Genomic DNA, 20,080 nt, shown 5'->3' on the forward strand with positions numbered 1-20,080 from the left:
CCACGGGCGGCGAAAAAGCGAGCATACCTAGACAAAACACCCCAAGGATCCCCACATTAGTTTGCTAGGAGCTATATTCAAATCTAAACTTACGTTCTCCCTATGCCGCTGCCAGCTCCTGTTACTAATACCACGAGATCCTTAAAATTGAGGCTGTCCGCCGAGGGGATCGGCTGTTGATGAGCCATGTTACGGTTTGTGGTAGTGGCAATGTTCTATGCTTGAAGTCACAGGCGTTGAATTCTTGTGAGGTGGGCTGTGTAAGTCAAATAATAATAGTGGTATGTGTGCGTAGGCTTCGTTGTACGTTTTATAATATAGTGTGTCGACGGGCTGCTTGATGGGCTGTGAAAGTCGACCAACTGCTCATCCACCGGTAAGTCTCTGACTTTTGATAGCCGGAAAGATCTGACGTGGCAAAATGCAGATGTGCTATCGTCGCTCGTCGTCGTCGTCGTCGTCGCGAATTCTTCTTCGTTCTTCTGCCGCTGTCAATCTTCTTCATCGATCAATCATCATCATGCACGCATACAGCACGCATATCATGGCATCATTACGATTACTACTACCTCTTTCTTCCTCTTTGTTGTACTACGTAGTAAAAATACATCATGTACACATTACCGTACAGTGCGATGCTCTGATCAAGATCATCATTTACCGAGTTTGCTACACGCAGTGGTACGTAGCGTCAGTCTACTACTTACTACACCTGCCTATCAAATGTCGCTGGTTCTAACTTCTGCTGGAACTGATGGATGCATATTGCATGTTTGGCTTGTCTTCAATCAAGCCTGTTAGTGAACAATCGCTGTAGGGACAAGTAAAAATAATGCTTTCAAGGACCATTGGCAGGGCGCTGCAGGACTTCTTCGTTCATTCACTGACCTCTTTACTGTAAGCTCAGCAACTACATTGACCTATTTTTGGGTAGCAGTCAAGTTCACCGTAGGTGTGTCGGGTTCCAACCCGAAACAAGCAGTTGCAGCGAAATAAATCCAAACCCCCATGAACATCTCAAAAATACTGCGAATTTGGATACTCAGGTAACTCAGCTATCCATTACGAGGAAGTACAGCCGTAAGCCTTCAAAGCATGACTGCTCATGCGGATTATGGTACCTGGTCAGTACGATTCAGAGCGCCGCATAGGAGGTGCTGGCAAAGGTGTTCTTCGTTCTGCGGTCAGTAAGATTGTTCATGGTTCATGGTTCATTGCGCGCGCGGTGGCACCCTCTTTACTGTACCTGCAGCTGTTTTCTTGTCAAAGAAATTAAGGAAAGGCTTCAATAAGTTGTAGCAGCCAGGGTACAACAAATGTATGGCAAAATTCAGAGCTTGGTTGCTCCTTATAACCGCAGATGCCCATGTGTTATTGATGCTGGGTGTTACTTGCATCGAAAGAGTTTACCAAGCGACCATGTCTTTGTTTTTGATTGTTTGAAGAGATATTAATCGGGTGGAAGCGTAATCCGGAGGATTTGACATGCTTACTCGACATGATAGCATAGCCATAGCTTTTACATGTCAAAATCACTATCGTCACTGTCTTCTTTGCCTCGACCTGCGCCAATGCCTACACCACCAGTTCGGAGGCCACCTCCTCTGGTGTTAACTGTGCCGATATCGTCGTTGAAATCGTCATCAGAGTCTGAGTGTTCATTAGCTCCGTTGGATCGTAAGAGCGCAGCTGAGGGTTTCTCGACCGCTTTGAAGTAAAGCAGCAACCCTTCCAGATCTATGTAATTTTATCAGCCAGAAGGCAATAGAGAGTACCGGGACACCCACCGCGCACTGTGGTCTTCATCCCTTTCAAGCCCATACCTGCCACGACATTTCCAACCATCTCTCCGTTTCTATAAATAAGCAGAGTGGGTACATTTTTGTCTGGGTAATTAGGGATGCAAAGTCCTGCTGGGATTGATAAGAACTTTGTGGATGGATGGGCGGCAGCCGCTTGATTTAAAAGGGGCTGAAGATGTTGGGATAAAGGTACACTGTGGCTCGAGTCAACTTAGTTCTGGAGACCGCCTAAGAAGGATGCAATCAACGTACGAGTCTTTGAATAAAAAGACGACTACACCTGTCCCCTTTAATCGTGGAGAAGATTCTTCGTCATCATCACCTTGGTCTTCAATCTGTTCTCCATTGGGGTCCACTTTGCTCCCCTCCGTGACCTCCCTGACAAAGTCCTCTCGTGCTAGGGGTTCCATACTGCCGAATCGTCCCTTCTTCTCTTCCTTCTTCATTTCATGCAGTCTTTTTCTCTTGTACTCTTCAAACATACGTTCGTCGTCTGAATCGAGATTATCGCCTTCAATAAGTGTCACGAGTTGGTCTGCATCTGCTGTGGCAGCGACTGCACGGACAGCGTCGGTGTGGGTTATGTGGGGAATGTCTGGGGATGGGGAGCGTGATGGAGGCTTTGGAGGAAGGATGCCATGTCGACGAAGGGCATCGTTGCTGGAAGAGGTATAAGCATGGATGTAAACGGGATGGAATGGCGGATAGCGTACAACTCAGTGTCTTCGTCGGGGTTGACCATTTTGCGGTAGAAGGTGAGAGAAGGAAGAGTTGAGGTTGCGAGAATCATCCAGTGCGGTTCTTGTTGCCGAATACTGTCATTTTCTTCGTGCACCAGGGGCCCCGCTTCGATTCATATTATTTATTGACCTTTCCACTCCTCCAACTTCCTTGCATTTTCACCTCCTCCAACGGCAATAACCTTCCGCTGGCTACAGCCATGCCCTCAGAGTCAACTAAGGACTGGGACAAACTTCTCGCCTGGCTCGAGGAAAAACATGCCGGCTTTGAAACTAGCTTGTCTCTCCGCGATGTACCTGGTATGTTCGCCATGGTCCACGAGCCGGCAAGATGAGAGAGTCTAAAAGTTTTCCACAGGTGTCGTTCGAGGTTTAGTGGTGACTGAACCAGCCAAGGTATGTAGTATTCTTAGTTCTAACTATGCATGGAAAATTTTCGTTGATTCTCAATTAGGAGAGATCCACCCTCCTTCACATCCCTTCATCGGCCATGCTGAACCCTCTCACTATGTTTGCTGCAGATGCTGCTTCCAGACCGCCTTCAAAGGGACCTGTATACTCTATACCAAGACATCTCTATCCTCGACCTACACATATAACGTCAAGTACCAACTCCTCGAAGCGAATCAAGACTTCAGCCGCGTCACCAACTACTGTCTCGACTGCCAGTGGGGAATCCAACTCTCATTATAGGCAACTTGATACCACTGAGCTTCTAACCCTCCACTTGGCCCTTAGTAAAGATCCTCAAAAACGCTATTTTTCGGACTGGCAAGTATATCTTGAGACACTTCCCAACGAATTCAGGCCTTGGCACCCGTTGACTTGGGTTATCAAGCCGGAATTGGGAGCTAAAAGCCCAGGGGCTGCCGATTGGGATTGGTGGAATACTCTATACGAGAAACATATTTCTCCTACAATGAAGGCTAAAATACAAGACGTGAAACGTCGGTATGAAGCTGATGCTGCCCTCGTGTTAGATGTTTTGGTGAGTGTTCTGATAACGTCTTCATTTTTCAGCCAGATTAATATGTCCCTGAAGCGCCAGGAAGAGCCTTTCAAAACGCATTGCATGTCTACAGTCTTAACCCAGGAGGATCTCCTTTGGGCCTGGCTCAATGGTATGCAGTTTCCGTCCATTTAGCGCCCATCTCTGACTCGTAGCAGTAAATACCCGTTCGATCTCTATTCCCCTTGGTCTCCCCGGTCCCAGTGAACGTATGAATCACACCCTCGTTCCCATTCTTGATATGATTAACCACTCGTCTGACTCTTCTTTAAACGCCCCCCGGGTTCGCCAGATGTCAACACCATCACCGGCGCCGCGCTCTAGGTCAGCCGCTCGTCGGACACATAGACAGACGCCCAGCAACGATTGGAACAGCCAAAACCCAACCGGCTACTCTCGCAATGGATTACATCTTGTCCCTGGTAAAATCGATCTTCGGCTGATTGCCCCTGATCGAGAGATGCAAAAGGGAGAGGAGGTGTTATTTGAGTACGGTGGACATTCGAATGCCACACTCTTTGCAGAATACGGCTTCTGTGAAGTACCAGAAGGGGTAGAAGATGATAAATGGTTGCGGCTTAAAAACGGAGAGCTGGATGTGGGATGGATTGTGGATGAGCTTTGGGAGGAAAAAGTGAAGAGCAATGGTAACGAAGAAGATGCAGCCGAAAAACAAAAGGTTTTAGAAGCCATCGCCTGTTGGGGGTACGTGTTGCTGTGATTATTCTGCACATTATTAACTCATGTTCTTGGAACAGGCAAAACACCATCCATACTTGCCCAGGCCCACCCCACCCTTCGCATTCTCTACTCATGAGCCTACGTGTGCTACACCTGCCCGCTGATTCCCCCAAGCTTCCAGGAATTCAACAAGGCTATTCCACCTACATTTCTCCTCCCAACGAGCTTGCTACCATCACTTCACTTGAAGATATATGTCAGAGAGTCATCAAAGAGTCTAATAAGCGATGGAAAGCTTTGAAAAGGCTCCATAAGGACATTAAAGTTGGAAGCGAACGAGAGGAAGGAAAGAGAACAGTCATTGACATGTTAATGGGGATGTGTGTCGAGGACAAGATCATTGCAGGCAAAGTTTTGGAGAGGATAGACGCAGGGGAAGATTTTTCTTAAAGTGCCCGGTTAAATCCCCTTGCTTTCTATTTTATTTTGTTTCCCCAAGGAAACCAGTTCAAGATTTAGTAGAATCAACTTGCAACCTTGAATTCATTCTCACAACAACATTTTCTCAAAACATCGGATGCAAATCTTTACTGTCTTTCCCCTTCTATTGTAGCTGGACCAATTCCTTCTGCGAACGGGCCGCCCTCACTGATACCTCCTCCCGTTCCTTTGATCACTCGTCGCTCTTCTTTGTGAACTTCTTTGGCTTCAATGAATAAAGAAGACACGACCGTCAACACCGCAATACCAGCGCTGAAAATCCAAACAGTCGAAAGTGACCGGGCGTAAGCAGAGAGCGCTAGTGATTGCAGCCTTGGGACAAGAAGTCGAATAGCTGCTTTCGAATGGAGGATGGAGTTTATGATCTGCGATGCAATTCCTGTCAGAGTGTTCTAACTTAAAATATTTCATTGCTTACCTGATCGCGAGCTTCCAAACCTTCGAATGAAACTTTAAGCTGCGAAGCCAGTGCGCCAAGTTGGACAGATCCGCCCACACTGACTCCAAGTGTAGCACCCAAGCTACGAGTGGTATATAATAGCGCGGTGGCTTTCGGCTGTGATGGGTAGTCAGTTTCTCCACCTACTTGATTGAACAATAAGCTGCAGTACCATAAGTTTGCTATCTACGCTGGAAACCAAGGCGACTGTAAAGGGGTCAAAGGTGAGCGTGCTTGACGGTAAGCTTTGACCAACTTACCTAATTGTACACAAAGAAATGTCGAATAACCCAGAATGCAAGGGAAAACGGTCACATAGTACGACCACCAAGGAAGGATCGGCTTCCATGTGGCTGCTACTAATGCGCCCACAACAGGAGGTAAAAGGGAGATTGGTCCCACCCATTTCCAAGGATAGCCGCTTCGGATGTATCTGCGGCAGAGTACAGCATTAGTAAATCAATGTCAGTTTCGCCCACATAGAGATAATTCGACTGACTGTCCAGCGACTAGCGACCCTACGGCCAGGCCCAAGCCACTACAGAGGGACATAATGAGGCCCGCTTGAGCTGTCGACGTGTTCACGATAACGGCGAAGTATACGGGACTAAGAACCATTGTAAAACGATTGAACAGGATGATATCAGTCGGTTGACAAACTCTCACATTTGATACATCTGCATTGTAAATAATAGATGTCAGTTGATATGATGGAATGGAAAATATAAAGACTCACAAATGCTTGGTTGGACACAGATAGAAAAAATCCGCTCAACATCACTGCTGAGATATGATTTGATTTGAAGACTCTAAGAGGTACAAGCGGATGCTTCACCTTCATCTCAACCAGTACAAAAGCTGCCGCACTCAGAACACTAGCTAGCAGCGTTCCCCATACCATCGGGGAAGACCAGGGTTCAAGGTACGATGTGTGAAAAGAGAACCCGAAAATAAGGGTTGTGACTGAGCCAATAAGGAAGGCCGTACCCAGCCAGTCGAGGGATGCTAAACCGGAAAGAAGAGACTTGTGCGTTGGAGGAATAGGAGGTGTTGGTAGGAAGACCGAAACAATCACCCCGCAAAAGACAACAACAGGCAGCTACAGTCCGGTGAGCGGGGTCACATCAGTCGACTTGTACAAGTCGCCGAAACCGCCTACCTGAATCCAGAAGGACCAATGCCACCCAAACCTATCGGTCAGCCACCCAGCCACAGGTCCTCCTAGCATGCTACCAGATCCAAAGATGGTCATCATAAGACCTGCGACGAGACTGTAAGAGCTGTTGTAGATTGTACAGGGACAGTTTTCGCACCTTGATAATACCCTCTGTCTCGAAGTGGTACCAGGTCCGTAACGATTACGCTAGAGACCGTCAAGAGTCCTCCGCCCCCTAGCTGTGTCAGAAAACATTCGATTAGCCGGCAGGATGGGTTATAATGTAATATATTTCAATGGAACATACCCCTGCGAAGGTGCGAGCGCCAATGAGAGAATACATGTTCCCCGCCAATGCACACATGATAGTACCAGTGCCGAAAAAAAGACAAGCCGTGACCATGGCGAATTTACGGCCTAGAGTTTCAATGAGGACTCCATAGAGAGGGATCACTTGCGTTTTCAATGAGCATTTTTCATCAACTGAAAGACGATAAAGGGGAGAACATACCCGCAGTATTTGAGAGAGTGAACATACTCCCCAGATATGCTGATAACTCGCCATGTTCGAACCAGCTTCCAATTTCCGGTGCCAGGGTAGGTATTGCGGTACTTTGAAAGGCAAAAACAAAATTGGCAGACCATATACCAATACAAACAACAACAAAACGACTTAAAGATATGGAATCTTTCAATGGTGCTGAACGAACAGGTTCATTGGGGCTGTCGGAGTCTGACGAATATGAGCCAGAGCGAAGAAGGGGAGTCCTTTCAGATGGGTATGATGCTGTTGTTATGACTATGGCGGACATATCGTTACGTGGAGGTGTAGGGGGTGCTGAATGGTTTATGTGATATGTGTAGCAGGCCCCAGAACATCGCACGAGAAGTGATTAATGAGTAGAAGTGGTCCATATTATTAGTTTGTCAGCACGAGGTACCACCAGGAACCATTACGTCTCCATTTCGGTCAATTCCGATGGTCCATAATAATAGTAAGTCGGCTGGTGCCGCCAGGACCCAGAATACTTCGGTCGATGTGGTAGCCAAAAACGCCAGCGTCCTCACGACCAAACGAACAAGAAAGACGATCTATTCAAAGATATATCCACACTCAAATATTAATACGGAGACCCATCCTATGTCTCGTACACTTCGCTGTGTATAATCTTCTAATAGACCTCAAGTGCCCCTTTCGGTTCACGCTTTCGTCGACGGAGGGGATCGATTACATTTCTCTAATCTCCTGCCTGCATATGCCGCACAGCAGACAGTCTCATCTATGGCAATTCCTTCTCCAAGGGGCCCATCCGACAAAGAGAACGGTCATGACGGAGTAGCCAATGGATGTAAAACGAATCGCGCGAGATTCCAAGACATGCCTTATGACGTTACAAAAGTGATTATAGAGCACACGAATCCGGGTGATAGGTATAACTTGCTCTTCACTTGTAAGGTGAGCCCTGCCAATGACCAAGTTTTTCGAGTGCTTATCTGCAGCCAAAAAGAGTATCGCGATGGTGGCAGGAGAAATGCTATGCGAGGGTCGCATGGTTGCTTGGAAGAGCCATTATGGACTTTCAACGTCTCAACATCGGGCGGTTGGCATCCAAGAATTATTCGCTGGTATCGAAAATACGCATTGCACAAAGGAGAAGCCGTTTGGCAGGGATCTAAAGCTTCGATTTCTGCGGTTCATAACCTATTTAAACCTTGAGAATTATTCCAAAGCTAAGTTGTAAGTGTCATCCGTTGTGGAGTTTCAACTAAACATCTGACGATTGACATACAGTGATGAGGGCGCTGTCTTGTTGATTATAAAGGCTCTTCGAGAACTTCGAGACACAGGCATTGAACCATTTCCCAATCTTCTTTCCATTGAACTGGGTGCATCCCCTCTTAGCCCTCCTAGAGCTCCTGAGCTACAGCGGGAATTCGATCTCACATTGGTTTCCCTTTGTCGACCCAAACAAATCATTGTCAAAAGCGGTTACGGATTCTTGGAATTGCGAAGCGATAACGTCCCATACTGCGATTTGAAATTTGCAGGAGGACATCTTCCGATGGAAGTGTTGCACCAGCCCTTTTCCTTCCACATTATCCCCATGGTATGTTATGGTACTCGTAACAGAGTCAATCCGCCTCGCACAGTGACCGATTCGATTGAGAAATCTGTGGAATATGTTTTGCGGGTCTTGCACCAGGTTCATCCCGAATTGAATGACGTCAAACGAAAGCATTACTCAGAAGATCAACTGGAAAAGAGGGATAAAACTACTTGGACCTTCTCATGGGAGCTTTCGAGGATGAATGGTCTGCCATGGGCACACCATGACGTATCAAAAGTACGTGATGCGGTTCTTGAAGAGCTACCCCAGATGCGTGACAGAATTTGTTTTTTACCTCGGAAGTCTCTCACAAGCGGCTGGGCGCAGATTATCAACTGTGGACAATAGGAGTCAAAGGTGAATCCTCGCAAAAGTCCCTCTCGCTTGATCATTAACATAAAATACTCATTATCGCGACCGCCCAATCTATAACGCTCGATAGGATTACCAAACTGTCCATCCAAACCTGCATGTCAAAGTTAGCCAACCTCTTTGATGGCGTCTAAGGGAAGCTTGACGAATATCCTTATGGATCTTATTTACCCGATTGCCGGCAATCAAAGCAATATTCTTCTCCGCTCTCCGCCCGTCCCGCAACAAGTATCATCAAGGAGAGGGTTCGCCGGGGGAAAGCATAGGATGCCACATGGAAATGCATCATTAACTCAGCCATGTCCTTAAACAAGGCATATGGCTTCATGTTTAATAGTGGCAATGTTGCATCTTACTCCACAATTTTATTCCATGTATGTAGAATGGGCGACCGTTAAATATGATTGATATTTTAGAAGACTACTCGTAAAATTGTTCTTCATTCGTCATTGGTCTTCATCACATCGGCAAAACGTGCAATACAGATACGCCATTTATTGTATCATCGATTGTGTCGGTAGTCTGAATGGTTCGCTGCGACGTTGTGATATTTTATATAGTCAGTGAGCTCCCCAATAAATTATAGTAGTATCTAGTATCAAGGTCAGGTCCCATCTTGATAATGTGCACCAACAGAATCGGTTGGTGAAAGTGGAGGCTATGCTTACATAAGGTGTTTGATGTCAGTTCAAAAGTTAAAGTGTCAACGGGAGGGATGGATTGTGGCAAACTCGCTATTTATCACTGTCTGTTGCCTGTCATTCTTTTTGTGTCGACTGCCTCTTCGTCAATCTGGATAACCACAAGATCCCCTCCACAGTAGACCTAAATTCAAATAGGGTGACAGACCTTTACAAGTCAGCAGCGACCGGCAAAACATTATGAGCAGCCATTCAGAAAATACCGATTGGGAAATGAGTGTGGTGGATGACCCTTTGGAAGAGGCTACCAATCTTGAGTCAACGTACGTCTCACATGGTCAATGCTTCTACAAGTCTAATATGTCCGTCATAGATTCTACTCTGAAGGTTATGACTCTGGACATGCCCATGGTCGCCTGCATGGTCTTTTTGAAGGTCGCGAACTAGGCAAGGAAAAGGCCTGGGAGCTATGGGAAGAGGTAGGGTACTACGAGGGCTGGGCAGAGATGTGGATTGAGCTTCTGGGTACAAAAGTGGCATTAGCTACCGAAGGCCGCAGTCGGAAGGGAAAGGAAGCTAGGTGAGTTTGATGGCTTTCTGGCTGGTATAAGGGCATGCTGATGAGCGGCGTCGTAGGACATTGGGACATGCGCAGACTCTGTTAGAGTTGATAAAGACATTCCCCATTACCAATCCGACACCATCCGACGGGTCAGACGCTGTTCCTCAATCGGCTGCCACTGGCGAAGACATTTCCTCCCCGTCCTCCGTGTCTGCAAACGATTTGGGGTCCCTCCTGTCCCTCATTCGGGCTCGATACCGTCTCCTCTGTGCTTCGCTCTCTGTTCGACCTCGCCTTGCCAGCGCTGTGATTGTAGAGGCCAATCCGGGGTCTGGTGCAGCTGCTGCTGCGTCATCGGGAATCGTGGATGACGGACAATCCGCGGAAGGGGTTGTGCAGGGTATTGAGGGCCCGATGAAAGGAGTGGATACAAGGCAGTTGAGATTTTGAACATGCCTTGGACAAGCTTGGAATCTTCTTTATGTGTGCCGCCATGGCCGCATGCCCCAAAGACTATGGTTGCATCTTGCTGGGAGACCGGGTTACGCCGTTCACCAACCACATGAACAGTGAACTCCATAGTCGAAGAGGGATCGCTCGCACGGGTTGCGGAGTTCTTTTGGGAATAAAGGAATGCCTTGACATCATGGATTGAATTTCATGAAGATAGGGTGACAAGCGCAGCGATAGTAATACAATTACAGATGCATTAATAGGTTTCAAACGAGTCTCTCGTCTTATACCATGTCCTCACTAAAACCGCCTCCATCTCATCGTCGCTATAGTATTGCCAACTAAAAACTTCACACTATCCTTATCCTGTGATCAATACTACACTTGCACCAACACGACCTAATCAGGTCTCGAAGGCCGGATATATGTTTATCTCGCCACTTCAGCCGTCGGCTGTTCAGATTGCTAGATATGGTGTCAGATTTGATCTGTCTAACGCCCTTAAGAATACAGACTTACTAGCTCTTCAAGAGGCGCAGAATCGACGAAATCCGGTAAAGATTGAGCATCTTGCAGATAGCTCGGGGTTTCATTTTCTCCTATGGGCTCGTCGTCAAGCCCTAATGCATCGAGCTCTACATGATTTTCAGTAGGCTTCAGGACGTCATAGCCAAAAAAAAAGAAACTCACCAGCCTGGAGATCTGTCTCATCAACTTCATCAGGGACACCATAACTCCTCCCTAGAGATTCTTGTATATCGTTGGCTTGCTCGATGAGGTCTTCCATGTCGTAATGGATACTCTGGTAGCGTTGGAACGTCAGATCAAATGATGAAGGGGATGTAGAGATTCTCGGTTGATAGAAACTACATACCTCAATCTTATCAATATCAATTCCTTTATATTGCTTTTTCATCTCTTTATTAGCCACTCGCATGGCATCAACTGTAGCCATCTTGAAGGATGGTAAATCTATCAGTTCGCAATGCCTCTCACATTGGATTATATACTCACTGTGTTCTTCAAATTTTCCGTGGTCATTGCCGCCTGCTCCATATTATATGTTTGCTGTTGAAGTTGTCCCAGCTGGCTTTCGTACATCCTTTTCTGTTTAAGCACTCTCAAGGCCCTCTGTTGGACAGCCGCCTTTCCGGGACCTTCACGCATCTTGGACATTTGGGTCTTGAAAACGGACAATTCGGCATCGAGTTTTTTGAGCTTGACCTCAAGAGAAGCAACACGGGAGTCGGTCTGAAGGTGGTCAGAAAGTGAAGTCATGCCATATATTTAGACTTACGGAAGAGATGGCATCTGTGAGGGAAGGTTTAGGTTTCGCTTTGCCTGTGCCGAATATCTGGTGAAACTCAGCACGGCTCTGCCTGACTTTATATGATTTACTCACTCTATTCATGGTGTATAGGGGTGGATCCGGAGTAAGGCGGGGTTCGAAGGATGGAACTGGAATAGAAGCCGAGTCAAGATTCAAGCGAGGATCGATGACAGGACCCAAGCTGGGTGATGGATTGAGCGGCGGTGGCGGCGGCACATAGTGGAACGGGGCGGAAACGTGGCAGTCACGTGGCCAGCATTAGAATAGCATCAACAACCTCCACTCTTCATAGCTGTCCAACAACAAGGAGGCCTTGTTGCTACGTACGTAGAGATTCAGTCCTCGGCAATTTTCTCTTGGATCTTGCATCTGCATGCTATATCTTTTGAACGACCACCCTTCCCCCGTATTTGAGGCGAAAGCCCTTCTTTCCTCCGGCTGGTTCTCCTGAATAACGCACAACCAATGATCACCATGTCGTCTTCTGTCCCCGAGTTCCTCTTATTGTCCGCCACATTACTTGACGCTCTGCCATCTTCTTCACCCAGTATGTTAGCCACCATTGTGATTTGCCCCTGGACCTTTGGGGTGGTTACTGATATAATGTCGCATCCAGTCGATGATACGCTGCTGCTACAACTACATATAGTTTTCGGCCCTATGTTGATGTCTGCATTACAGCTCATTGACCGTCGTGAAGGTAAAGCCAAATATTTAGGGGATCACAATGGACAGTAAGCTGATCCAAATGTTGAAGTGGTCAGGGTCATTTTGCCTACAGGTAGACATGTGTATCAAGTATGGATGATCCAGTCGTCAGCAAAACATGTATAGTTTATTGACGTTCTATCTTTTATAGGTCGCCTCTTCAGCCGGCAAGAGTTACACTCTTTACATCAACACGCCAGATTCTTCTATACACGAAAAAACGAGCCTTGTAAACGAGCCGGAACCAGGAGAGGCTTCCGAGAACGTGCAGCTCAACCAACTTCCATCAGATCCTTTTGCTGTGTCTTCTGATATCTCAGGGTGGCAACGAGACCAAAGCAAGAGATCAGAAATAAGTATCAGCGAAAGTGAAGAATCGCGGCGGAGGAGAATTCATGCATCTGGGAAAGAACTTCAGAGGATGTACTGTCCTTGCGCGGGATTCAGCTACAATTCGCTTTCCGGCGGACAAAATGTTCTGGTAAGATGTCAAGTACGACGGCTGGGAATGCATGCTGAAGCAAGTGACGCAGTGCAAGCACCTACTCGCAGTAGTAATTGCTAGAAAGACGTCTACTTGGGTAGAGGGTTCTGTGGGGATGGAAGGAGTGGCGGCAATTGTTACGTAATAATTAGCACGTGGCATTTCCGGTTCGGGTAATTCTGTCGATACAAACACCGCATGATGGCTTCCTCTCAACGCTCTTCTCTGCGTTCTCCACCGTTGCTTTTCTCCATCCTTCTCACTTGTTCCGCGTTTACTCCCGCTGTCTTGCAGCACCATACTCCTCTACCACCACACTCACGCTCCCCCCCGGCTCCTCTCCGACTCCTCTCGCCCCCGACTTGCATTGTAAGTCTCCTTCATTTTCTCGCCACACACTACTCCCACCGCCCACCGTTTTCAAAGCATCACATAGTTGCACTCGGAGACAACTAACTCTACTTCATTAGCATGCCAGCATAGCCAGCATAGAGTAATTCTTTTAAAAACATTATGCCTTCAGACCCCGACCCGTCTCCGGCCCTCACACATGCCTCGCTCGCTTCCTCTCATTCTCTACAGTCAGAAGACTTCCATGTCCACCTTCCCTCGCATCTCAACTATGATCGGACCCTCACTACCGCGCTCTCTCATTTAGTAGATCATCTTGTAGAGCCTTTATCTACTTCCTATACCCCAGATGTCCTAAATTCGCTCTTGAAACAGCTTAAACAAGCTTTATTCGTCAAATTCCAGCCCACTTGGGACGAAGGCCATCCTCAAGTAGGTAGCGGAACCAGGTCTCTTATTTGCACCAAGTACTACGGCCTTCCACCCTCAATGCGATCCGCTGCAGTAAAAGTTGGTGTAGAAGAGCAGGCATGGCGCAAGGCTATTGCCAAATCGGGCGGTAGAGAAGACAGTTCGGATAAGGGCGACGAGTGGGAAGTATGGTGTGATCCTGGTCAGGTCGTATGGAGATGGGGTGCATGGGAGTGGGAGGACCCAGGATTCGAACCTGTAAAGCTTGTCCGAGGTAAGATCGTTTGATCTTCATCGATCAAGGTGGCGAACTGACTTTGTCCAAGAGCCCTTGCAGGTGATCTGGCAAGCGGCCACAGAAGCGGACAAGTTGTCTCCCGCGACGCCTGCCAAATTTGCTCAACCTTCCAACGCAACTCCCAACCGACCGTCTTATGCAATACCTATCCGTGCACCTACTGTTCTCGCTATTCCTCCTACTCCATCCCAGGGTGAAAACCGACAAAACGAGGCCAAGCCGATTGAGCTAGACCATTTGCTCCCTGCCTTTTCTAATCTTGGCCTTGGTCAGGCGCCTGGTCAGACTCAGCGCAATCAGCAGGCCTCTGGTTGGTCAAGCTCTGACGCCTCGTCTCGATCCACTTCATTGGCCATCTCTGATCACGACGAGCCAGGTTCCCCTGAACATGAGCGCCCTGCATCACGAGTGTCTCACCGTGGATCCGAGTCCCAGAGCTCAGTGTCTTCCTCGACATCCGATTCAAATTCTGGCCACACCCAGCTTCTCACGCCTGCCACGCGTCCCACTACTGCCGACCCCTTCAATGTCCCCATGCTTTCTACGGAAACTATAAAAGATGGTAAGGAAAAGGAGGAGAAACCCAAGACTACTCCTACGAACACTACCCGTGGCCGAACCACATCGCCTTCTGCTCTGGGTGAATCGACTGTCCAGCCCACCACCCCGACAACTGAGAATAACATCACCCCCCGCGTCCCTACCCCTACTGTTACCCCGTATGACGGCGGGAATGTTACCGTCCTTGGCGGTGGTGTAAAGCTCGGTGGTGCCGGCTCTCATTCGCGTACTTCATCTACCCATTCTTCTCACCGCATCTCCATCGACCGCAGCCGATCTCCTTCGATTTCTCTTGCGTCGCGAGCTTTGAATACTGCCATGGGACCCAATGGCGAAGGTCGCAAGCAGCGCACTCGCCGTCGAATCATGCCTACTTACCTCGGCCACTTGGGTCAGCCAGGCGTGGGAGGGCCTGCCATGGGCGTATTCTACGGCGGGAGCGTTAGCCCTGGTGGTATGGGGTTCGCACCCGGTTATCAGCATGTTGGTGTCGGGGTCAGCCCTCCTCCTGTGGGGATACGAGGACCGATGCCCAGAATGGGGTAAGCGGGTCGAGTTCAAGTGTATTGTCACCATGTGTACTACTAGCCATTTGACATTCTGTTCATTAACTTTCACCAATAGTGACTCTTCGTTATTTTCTGCTTTCCTATCCATAGCAAACGTTTCTGTACTTTGGTATCGGTAGATTTCTACACATTCGAATTTGTCTCTCTTTTGATAAAACCATTCAATCCACATACGTTGATTTCGTCACTATTTCCATGAACTCTGTTTGCATTGCATGATACTTGGATCTGGTAAAAGCATTATATTTGCATACCTTGAAAAGCTTGTCTTTCCCAGTGATGCTAATCAATTGCTCAATAACAGACCCATTCCTTTCCATTCTCCCACCTGTGGCTTGATCTCTCCCAAGCTTTTCTCCAATGCACCTTCCAATCCACTACCGCCACTCTCTACAACCTCTTTCAGCACAGCATCTCTATCTTGCCAAGCTTCATCCAAAGCGTTGGAAAGCTTTGTTCGGAACGAGATGATGGTGTTTTGGAGAGACTGGGCGAGAGCGACATGGTCCGAGGAGGCCAAAAGAAGGTGGCGTAAGAGTATGAGGGCTTCGGCTGCATGCCCCCGAGAATCAGAAAATGACTCTTAAAATGGATGGTGGGGACGCAATGACCTACCGCTTTTTTCATCTACGCGTGCGAGCAATCGCCCAATACTCATCACCAAGTATTCCCACTCATCCACAGTACCCCTTCGACCTGTAGCCCTCTTTTTGCCCCTCTTTGACTTGGCCGTTTGACTAACTCGTTGGTTCAGCGCGGGATCAGGGTAAACATGGAGGAGTGAAAAAGTATAAGACGTACCCGGTCATTCGAGTCGTCTGAGAAAACATTGTGCTAGGCGCAACGGTGTATCGTGTGAATGCGGAGGCGACAGTAGTAGCATTGGTGGCAACGTCCACGCCTTCAATATCAATCTCCCTCTCCACGATATAGAATGCGTCTATATTTTTTGGGATAAGCCGATATATTTCAAAGAGAGATCTGACGTACCATAGTCTTTCTCCCGAATCTCGTTCAATTCCTTCAATCTCCTTGTTTCCTTGTCCAGCTGTCCATCCATCTCTTCAAAGACCTCGATGAGCGCTTCATGTGCCTCTTCCAACCCAGGGTGAATCATGGCTTCTACAAGATCCGATCGGTCATGGATAGATGTCAAGCGGTAGGCTTCAGAGAATTCGGCGCCGCGGCAGCAAGTATCGACAGCGCTATCAACATCGGATGAATACTCGATGAATATCTGGGAAGCTTCCAAATGTCGACCTCGGGAGCCCAGATAGTCTTACCGGTTGGAATCAGCTTCGGGTTTTTTTTTTTTCAATATCTTTACCTACCTGTGACACGCTCAATCATCTCATCCAAAGACTGCTTTGATAAACCTTCCTTCTTGGCCAACGCAAACAACTCTCGCCAGGCATGCGCACGCTCGTACGCCTTGAGTGCTTTTTGAGGCTTGTTCGCGATGAGGTATGCTTTTTTAAAAAAAAAAAAAAAATACAATTGTATGAGAAAAACTCGTTGCGGGTCAAAATGAGAGAATGGAGCTCACAAAGCGCAGAATCTGTATACTCTCGGCGGTCGTACAGGTAGTCTCCGTAAAGGTCACGGATAACCTTTTTGTCAATCAGTATCTTACCTTGATAGATTGAAACAGAAACTTACAGTCAATTTTTCTTGATCGTCATTGTACAATTTAAATGCGGTATCATACAGCTCATACTTGGCGAGATACGATGCTGCATCTTCAAACCTTTCTGGACCAGCTTGCTTGAGGTTGGCCAACGCACTTTCTCGTCTTTCGAGATGATCGTCAATCTTGAATCGTTGATCCCATTTACCAAGAGCGCGGAGTTCTCGCAAAAAGGGAAGGTACTCTTTCGGATCCTACGTAGGGTTATAAGCTTTTTTGCTTGTTTTAACGAGATTGCCATTAGGGGGGAGGAAACTTGCCTTTTGAGAATATTGAGCGATCATGAGGACGAGCTGGAAGTTGTACATTCCCAAAGCTACATCGTAGAGCTTGTTCACATCGGAAAGGAAGATGATGTACTTGATTGCATCCTCTACAATCTCCGGGTGGTCCGCTAATTTTTTCACATCAGGAAAAATAATTCGATGCCGGAGAGACACCGCACGTACCTTGCAATTGCAAAAGGACTCTCAATCCCGATTCGTAATCGGCCGGAATCTTGCAGACATGGGTGGTGAGGATACTCTCCACGTACGTTTCCAAACCGCGGGCTTCGAGGAGGATACGGAGCGAGTCGCAGATGGTGTTGACCTTGTCTTTGGCGGCGGGGATGGTCGGGGGTGTATCGCGAGCTTGGTCGCGAGCTTGGTCACCATAAACAGCCTTGGCCGAGTCTTCCGAGCTACAAACCCAGTTAGCGATCATTCTCATCATCCCATAGATTTAATGAGCAAACTTGCTTGAGAGAAGAGATGAAAAGGTTGAGGTAATCCACCTCGTGAACGTTTTCCACAAAGGTCTCCAAGTTGGCCATGAACTTTTCAGGGTCAAGGTCGTACAGGAGGTTGAGGTCCAGTCGATGTTTCCTGCACGTCAGGAATGCTGCACGGTACGCTCCGCTGTGTTTCCTGTTAGCTAGTGCTGGAGAGGGAAAGAGAGAACAAGACTTGCGCCAAAACATCCCGTTTGACGACTTGCAAGACCATGGGTCTAGGGTAAACCGTCTCGAGATTACCACGAGTCGCTTGGAGCACCAAACTCATTTCGCTCTCACTGGCCACGACGATTTTTGCGCCTCTTTCCACTCTTCGCTCTTCCCACTTCATCTCGCTGCCGCTGCCGCCCGCGCCATCATCTCCATTGGCGAGTCTTTCCAATGTTACCAGAGGCGCAAAGTGCGCAAAGTGAGCGGTAGTGGTGTAGATGAGGAAAGAAGACGTGAGCGTGAACGAGGTGACTGGTTGTTGGGAGAGGGAGAGGGAGGTGGGGTGGGCCGCAAATGGGGTGAGAGCGGTCATGTGGAGCTTGGATGTTGGTGAAAGAGTGAATAAGAGGTGGCCGGAGAGGAGGACGGAGGTGGGTTGGGAGGGAAGTGTAAGATCGATCGGTTCTTCGCTTGCCACTATAGGTAATTTTTTGGGTTAGCTGATGACAGCGTATAGAGACGACACGACTTGCAGCTGTACAGTCTCTTTTGCCCGTTCAACACGAGGACATTGCCTTGATCAGTCCACAAGATGCTCTCGACACCACTCTCCACTTCAAACTCTTCATCCTGTTCGCCTTCTCCTCCTCCAAACACATTCACGCGCCCGCTTTGCTCGGCGGGACCGTCTGCGTCTACCGCCAGACTGAGGACTGCGACTCGACCGCGGGGACCGAGCGCCAGATTGCGGATGACTCTTTTTCCGTCCACTTTTTTCTCAAGGACAATCACCGGCTCTGCGACTTGGCCGCCTCTTTTCAATTTCGATCCAGGTGCAGGCGAAGGCAGCCGCGTGTTGAGTTTCCATACCATTACGTGGCCGTTTGCGAACACCGCTGCGGCCGTGTCTTCCCAGCTGGATAAACACGCGTGTACAGGGGTGGAGGGCAGGGCGAGGTGGTAGGAGGACATGGGCGGGGGTGTGTTTTGGGTTCGGAAGGGGGTGAGGAGGAGACGGGTGCCGTCGATGACGGCGACGGAGGCGGTATCGTGCGGCATGGGTAGACGGGCGGCAAAGGTGTCCCATGTGAATGTGCGGTGCTGGATAGAGTCTGCAGAGTGGTTTAGTTTGTGTCAACAGTGTAGATATTTACCTTGGCAGATGATGTAGAGAGATAGGGGGTCTTCCGGGTGCCATTTGAACCCTCTGAACCTGGGTTTTTGCGTATCGTGAGAGTAGAGTTCCTGCTTGAGATAGTAGTGGTAGTTTTTCATGGACCATAGTTGCACTAGTGCTGTCAGTGTAATTGTCTGTTTTTGGCGCACGCCACTTACAGACATCCCTCTCCTTCCGCTCGATCCAGACGGCCAGTATTTCTGAATCAGAATTCCACCCCAATCCCCTGACCGTCCCGTCTTCCCAATCTCCCTTGTCCTCTCTCAGCTCGAAACCGCCATGCCGCAATCCGTTTCTCTCCAGCATGGCCACATCCCACCTGCCTTCCCGACCTTCTCCGCCGCCGTGGTAGCCGTACCGGACCATGGTGGAGATGAGGTTCCCGCTCGGTCGCCATGCGAGGGCGGGTTCCAGGCCGGGCAGGGATTCCGAGGTGGCTGACAGTTTGGGCTGGAAACCTGACGAGGCGTCGCGGGCGTATATCCTGACCTGGCGCCTTGCCTGGCCGGACCCGTCCGGGTAGGGGTCGAGCGACGAGACGGCGAAGAAGGCGGCGTCGCCGCGGAACGAGATGACGGGGAGACCATGGTCGGTCGGGTGGGCGACTGGGCGGGCGGGGTCGGCGGGCTGGCGGGCGGCGGACTTGCCGAGAGAGCCGTGGAACTGGGTCGACCTGGATCCCCAGCCGACGTTGATGAATTTGTCTAGCAGATGTCAGCGTGCTTGTCAGTGTGCTTGTCAGTGCGGCTGTAGACGCACCCTGTCCAAAGTCTTCTGATCGCAGCGGCTCTTCGTGGATGACATCGAAATTCCTGGTCATGCAGACGAGCATGTCGTCGCCGGTGACGAGGACGAGCTGCTCGTCGTCGGGCGACCAGGCAGCAGCCTTGATGCCGCTGTCGACGCTGCCGACGACCTCGAGCTGGGCATGTCAGCGTGGCGAGCCAAAATTTACAGAAAAGACATACGGGCGCGCGGTCTGGGCCGTCGAGGGCGAGGGTCGCGATGTCGCCGCCGGCGAGGAGGAGGACGAGGGCGCGGTCGTCGGGGAGGTAGTGGAGGGCGAGTGTCTGGGCGGGGGCGGGGAAGGGGGCGGCGGGGGCGGTGAGGGAGGC

General features: G+C 49.0%; 10 protein-coding genes across 10 annotated transcripts in view; 5 read left to right on the forward strand and 5 right to left on the reverse strand.

Annotated features, from left to right (window-relative positions):
- CNF02530 (peroxisomal hydratase-dehydrogenase-epimerase (hde), putative) overlaps positions 1–340 on the reverse strand; it is a 3,878-nt gene extending 3,538 nt beyond the window's left edge. The window contains exons 1-2 of the mRNA XM_571589.2: positions 94–340; positions 1–27 (exon numbers count right to left, since the gene is read on the reverse strand). The exon at positions 1–27 is cut by the window's left edge and continues 68 nt beyond it. Of these exons, the coding sequence (XP_571589.1) occupies positions 1–27; positions 94–188 (122 nt within the window). The 5' untranslated portion in view covers positions 189–340. The remainder of the gene's footprint in view (positions 28–93) is intronic.
- Positions 341–712: 372 nt separating this feature from the next.
- Positions 713–2,610, reverse strand: CNF02540 (GTPase inhibitor, putative). The gene is made up of 4 exons (XM_024657403.1): positions 2,516–2,610; positions 2,055–2,462; positions 1,788–1,996; positions 713–1,737 (listed from the first exon to the last, which is right to left on the reverse strand). Exons 1-4 carry the CDS (start codon positions 2,590–2,592, stop codon positions 1,520–1,522), a joined length of 912 nt encoding a protein of 303 aa, XP_024513108.1. The 5' UTR covers positions 2,593–2,610; the 3' UTR covers positions 713–1,519.
- A 77-nt stretch (positions 2,611–2,687) lies between these two features.
- On the forward strand, positions 2,688–5,099 carry CNF02550 (expressed protein). Its single transcript, XM_024657404.1, has 6 exons — positions 2,688–2,842; positions 2,901–2,938; positions 2,997–3,530; positions 3,585–3,663; positions 3,710–4,256; positions 4,310–5,099. Exons 1-6 carry the CDS (start codon positions 2,743–2,745, stop codon positions 4,680–4,682), a joined length of 1,671 nt encoding a protein of 556 aa, XP_024513099.1. The 5' UTR covers positions 2,688–2,742; the 3' UTR covers positions 4,683–5,099.
- Positions 4,787–7,210, reverse strand: CNF02560 (multidrug resistance protein fnx1, putative). Its single transcript, XM_571586.1, has 11 exons — positions 6,840–7,210; positions 6,636–6,781; positions 6,486–6,567; positions 6,332–6,432; positions 5,909–6,271; positions 5,839–5,849; positions 5,672–5,779; positions 5,433–5,605; positions 5,345–5,379; positions 5,152–5,289; positions 4,787–5,098 (listed from the first exon to the last, which is right to left on the reverse strand). The coding sequence occupies exons 1-11, from the start codon at positions 7,138–7,140 to the stop codon at positions 4,820–4,822; spliced, it is 1,737 nt and encodes a 578-aa protein (XP_571586.1). The 5' UTR covers positions 7,141–7,210; the 3' UTR covers positions 4,787–4,819.
- Positions 7,211–7,419: 209 nt separating this feature from the next.
- CNF02570 (expressed protein) lies at positions 7,420–9,420 on the forward strand. Its single transcript, XM_024657405.1, has 4 exons — positions 7,420–7,784; positions 7,837–8,066; positions 8,121–8,793; positions 8,879–9,420. The coding sequence occupies exons 1-3, from the start codon at positions 7,611–7,613 to the stop codon at positions 8,782–8,784; spliced, it is 1,068 nt and encodes a 355-aa protein (XP_024513101.1). The 5' UTR covers positions 7,420–7,610; the 3' UTR covers positions 8,785–8,793; positions 8,879–9,420.
- A 122-nt stretch (positions 9,421–9,542) lies between these two features.
- CNF02580 (expressed protein) lies at positions 9,543–10,739 on the forward strand. Its single transcript, XM_571572.2, has 3 exons — positions 9,543–9,772; positions 9,823–10,029; positions 10,086–10,739. Exons 1-3 carry the CDS (start codon positions 9,690–9,692, stop codon positions 10,459–10,461), a joined length of 666 nt encoding a protein of 221 aa, XP_571572.1. The 5' UTR covers positions 9,543–9,689; the 3' UTR covers positions 10,462–10,739.
- CNF02590 (HSPC177, putative) lies at positions 10,707–11,985 on the reverse strand. Its single transcript, XM_571584.2, has 7 exons — positions 11,867–11,985; positions 11,762–11,818; positions 11,479–11,715; positions 11,339–11,419; positions 11,155–11,266; positions 10,984–11,099; positions 10,707–10,929 (listed from the first exon to the last, which is right to left on the reverse strand). The coding sequence occupies exons 1-7, from the start codon at positions 11,873–11,875 to the stop codon at positions 10,894–10,896; spliced, it is 648 nt and encodes a 215-aa protein (XP_571584.1). The 5' UTR covers positions 11,876–11,985; the 3' UTR covers positions 10,707–10,893.
- A 188-nt stretch (positions 11,986–12,173) lies between these two features.
- CNF02600 (hypothetical protein) lies at positions 12,174–13,194 on the forward strand. The gene is made up of 5 exons (XM_024657406.1): positions 12,174–12,341; positions 12,411–12,494; positions 12,552–12,592; positions 12,654–12,983; positions 13,036–13,194. The coding sequence occupies exons 1-5, from the start codon at positions 12,260–12,262 to the stop codon at positions 13,129–13,131; spliced, it is 633 nt and encodes a 210-aa protein (XP_024513036.1). The 5' UTR covers positions 12,174–12,259; the 3' UTR covers positions 13,132–13,194.
- Positions 13,195–13,211: 17 nt separating this feature from the next.
- CNF02610 (hypothetical protein) lies at positions 13,212–15,390 on the forward strand. Its single transcript, XM_571353.2, has 3 exons — positions 13,212–13,355; positions 13,457–14,022; positions 14,075–15,390. The coding sequence occupies exons 2-3, from the start codon at positions 13,500–13,502 to the stop codon at positions 15,151–15,153; spliced, it is 1,602 nt and encodes a 533-aa protein (XP_571353.1). The 5' UTR covers positions 13,212–13,355; positions 13,457–13,499; the 3' UTR covers positions 15,154–15,390.
- Positions 15,391–15,395: 5 nt separating this feature from the next.
- CNF02620 (Pol II transcription elongation factor, putative) lies at positions 15,396–20,013 on the reverse strand. The gene is made up of 16 exons (XM_024657407.1): positions 19,934–20,013; positions 19,725–19,887; positions 19,124–19,669; positions 18,943–19,077; positions 18,322–18,900; positions 17,815–18,265; positions 17,604–17,762; positions 17,313–17,545; positions 17,124–17,257; positions 16,836–17,057; positions 16,723–16,786; positions 16,508–16,645; positions 16,167–16,454; positions 15,978–16,116; positions 15,792–15,913; positions 15,396–15,728 (listed from the first exon to the last, which is right to left on the reverse strand). Exons 2-16 carry the CDS (start codon positions 19,795–19,797, stop codon positions 15,463–15,465), a joined length of 3,549 nt encoding a protein of 1,182 aa, XP_024513037.1. The 5' UTR covers positions 19,798–19,887; positions 19,934–20,013; the 3' UTR covers positions 15,396–15,462.
- Positions 20,014–20,080: the final 67 nt, after the last annotated feature.

Source organism: Cryptococcus neoformans (genome assembly GCF_000091045.1).
Source record: "Cryptococcus neoformans var. neoformans JEC21 chromosome 6 sequence".
Lineage (NCBI taxonomy): Eukaryota > Fungi > Basidiomycota > Tremellomycetes > Tremellales > Cryptococcaceae > Cryptococcus > Cryptococcus deneoformans.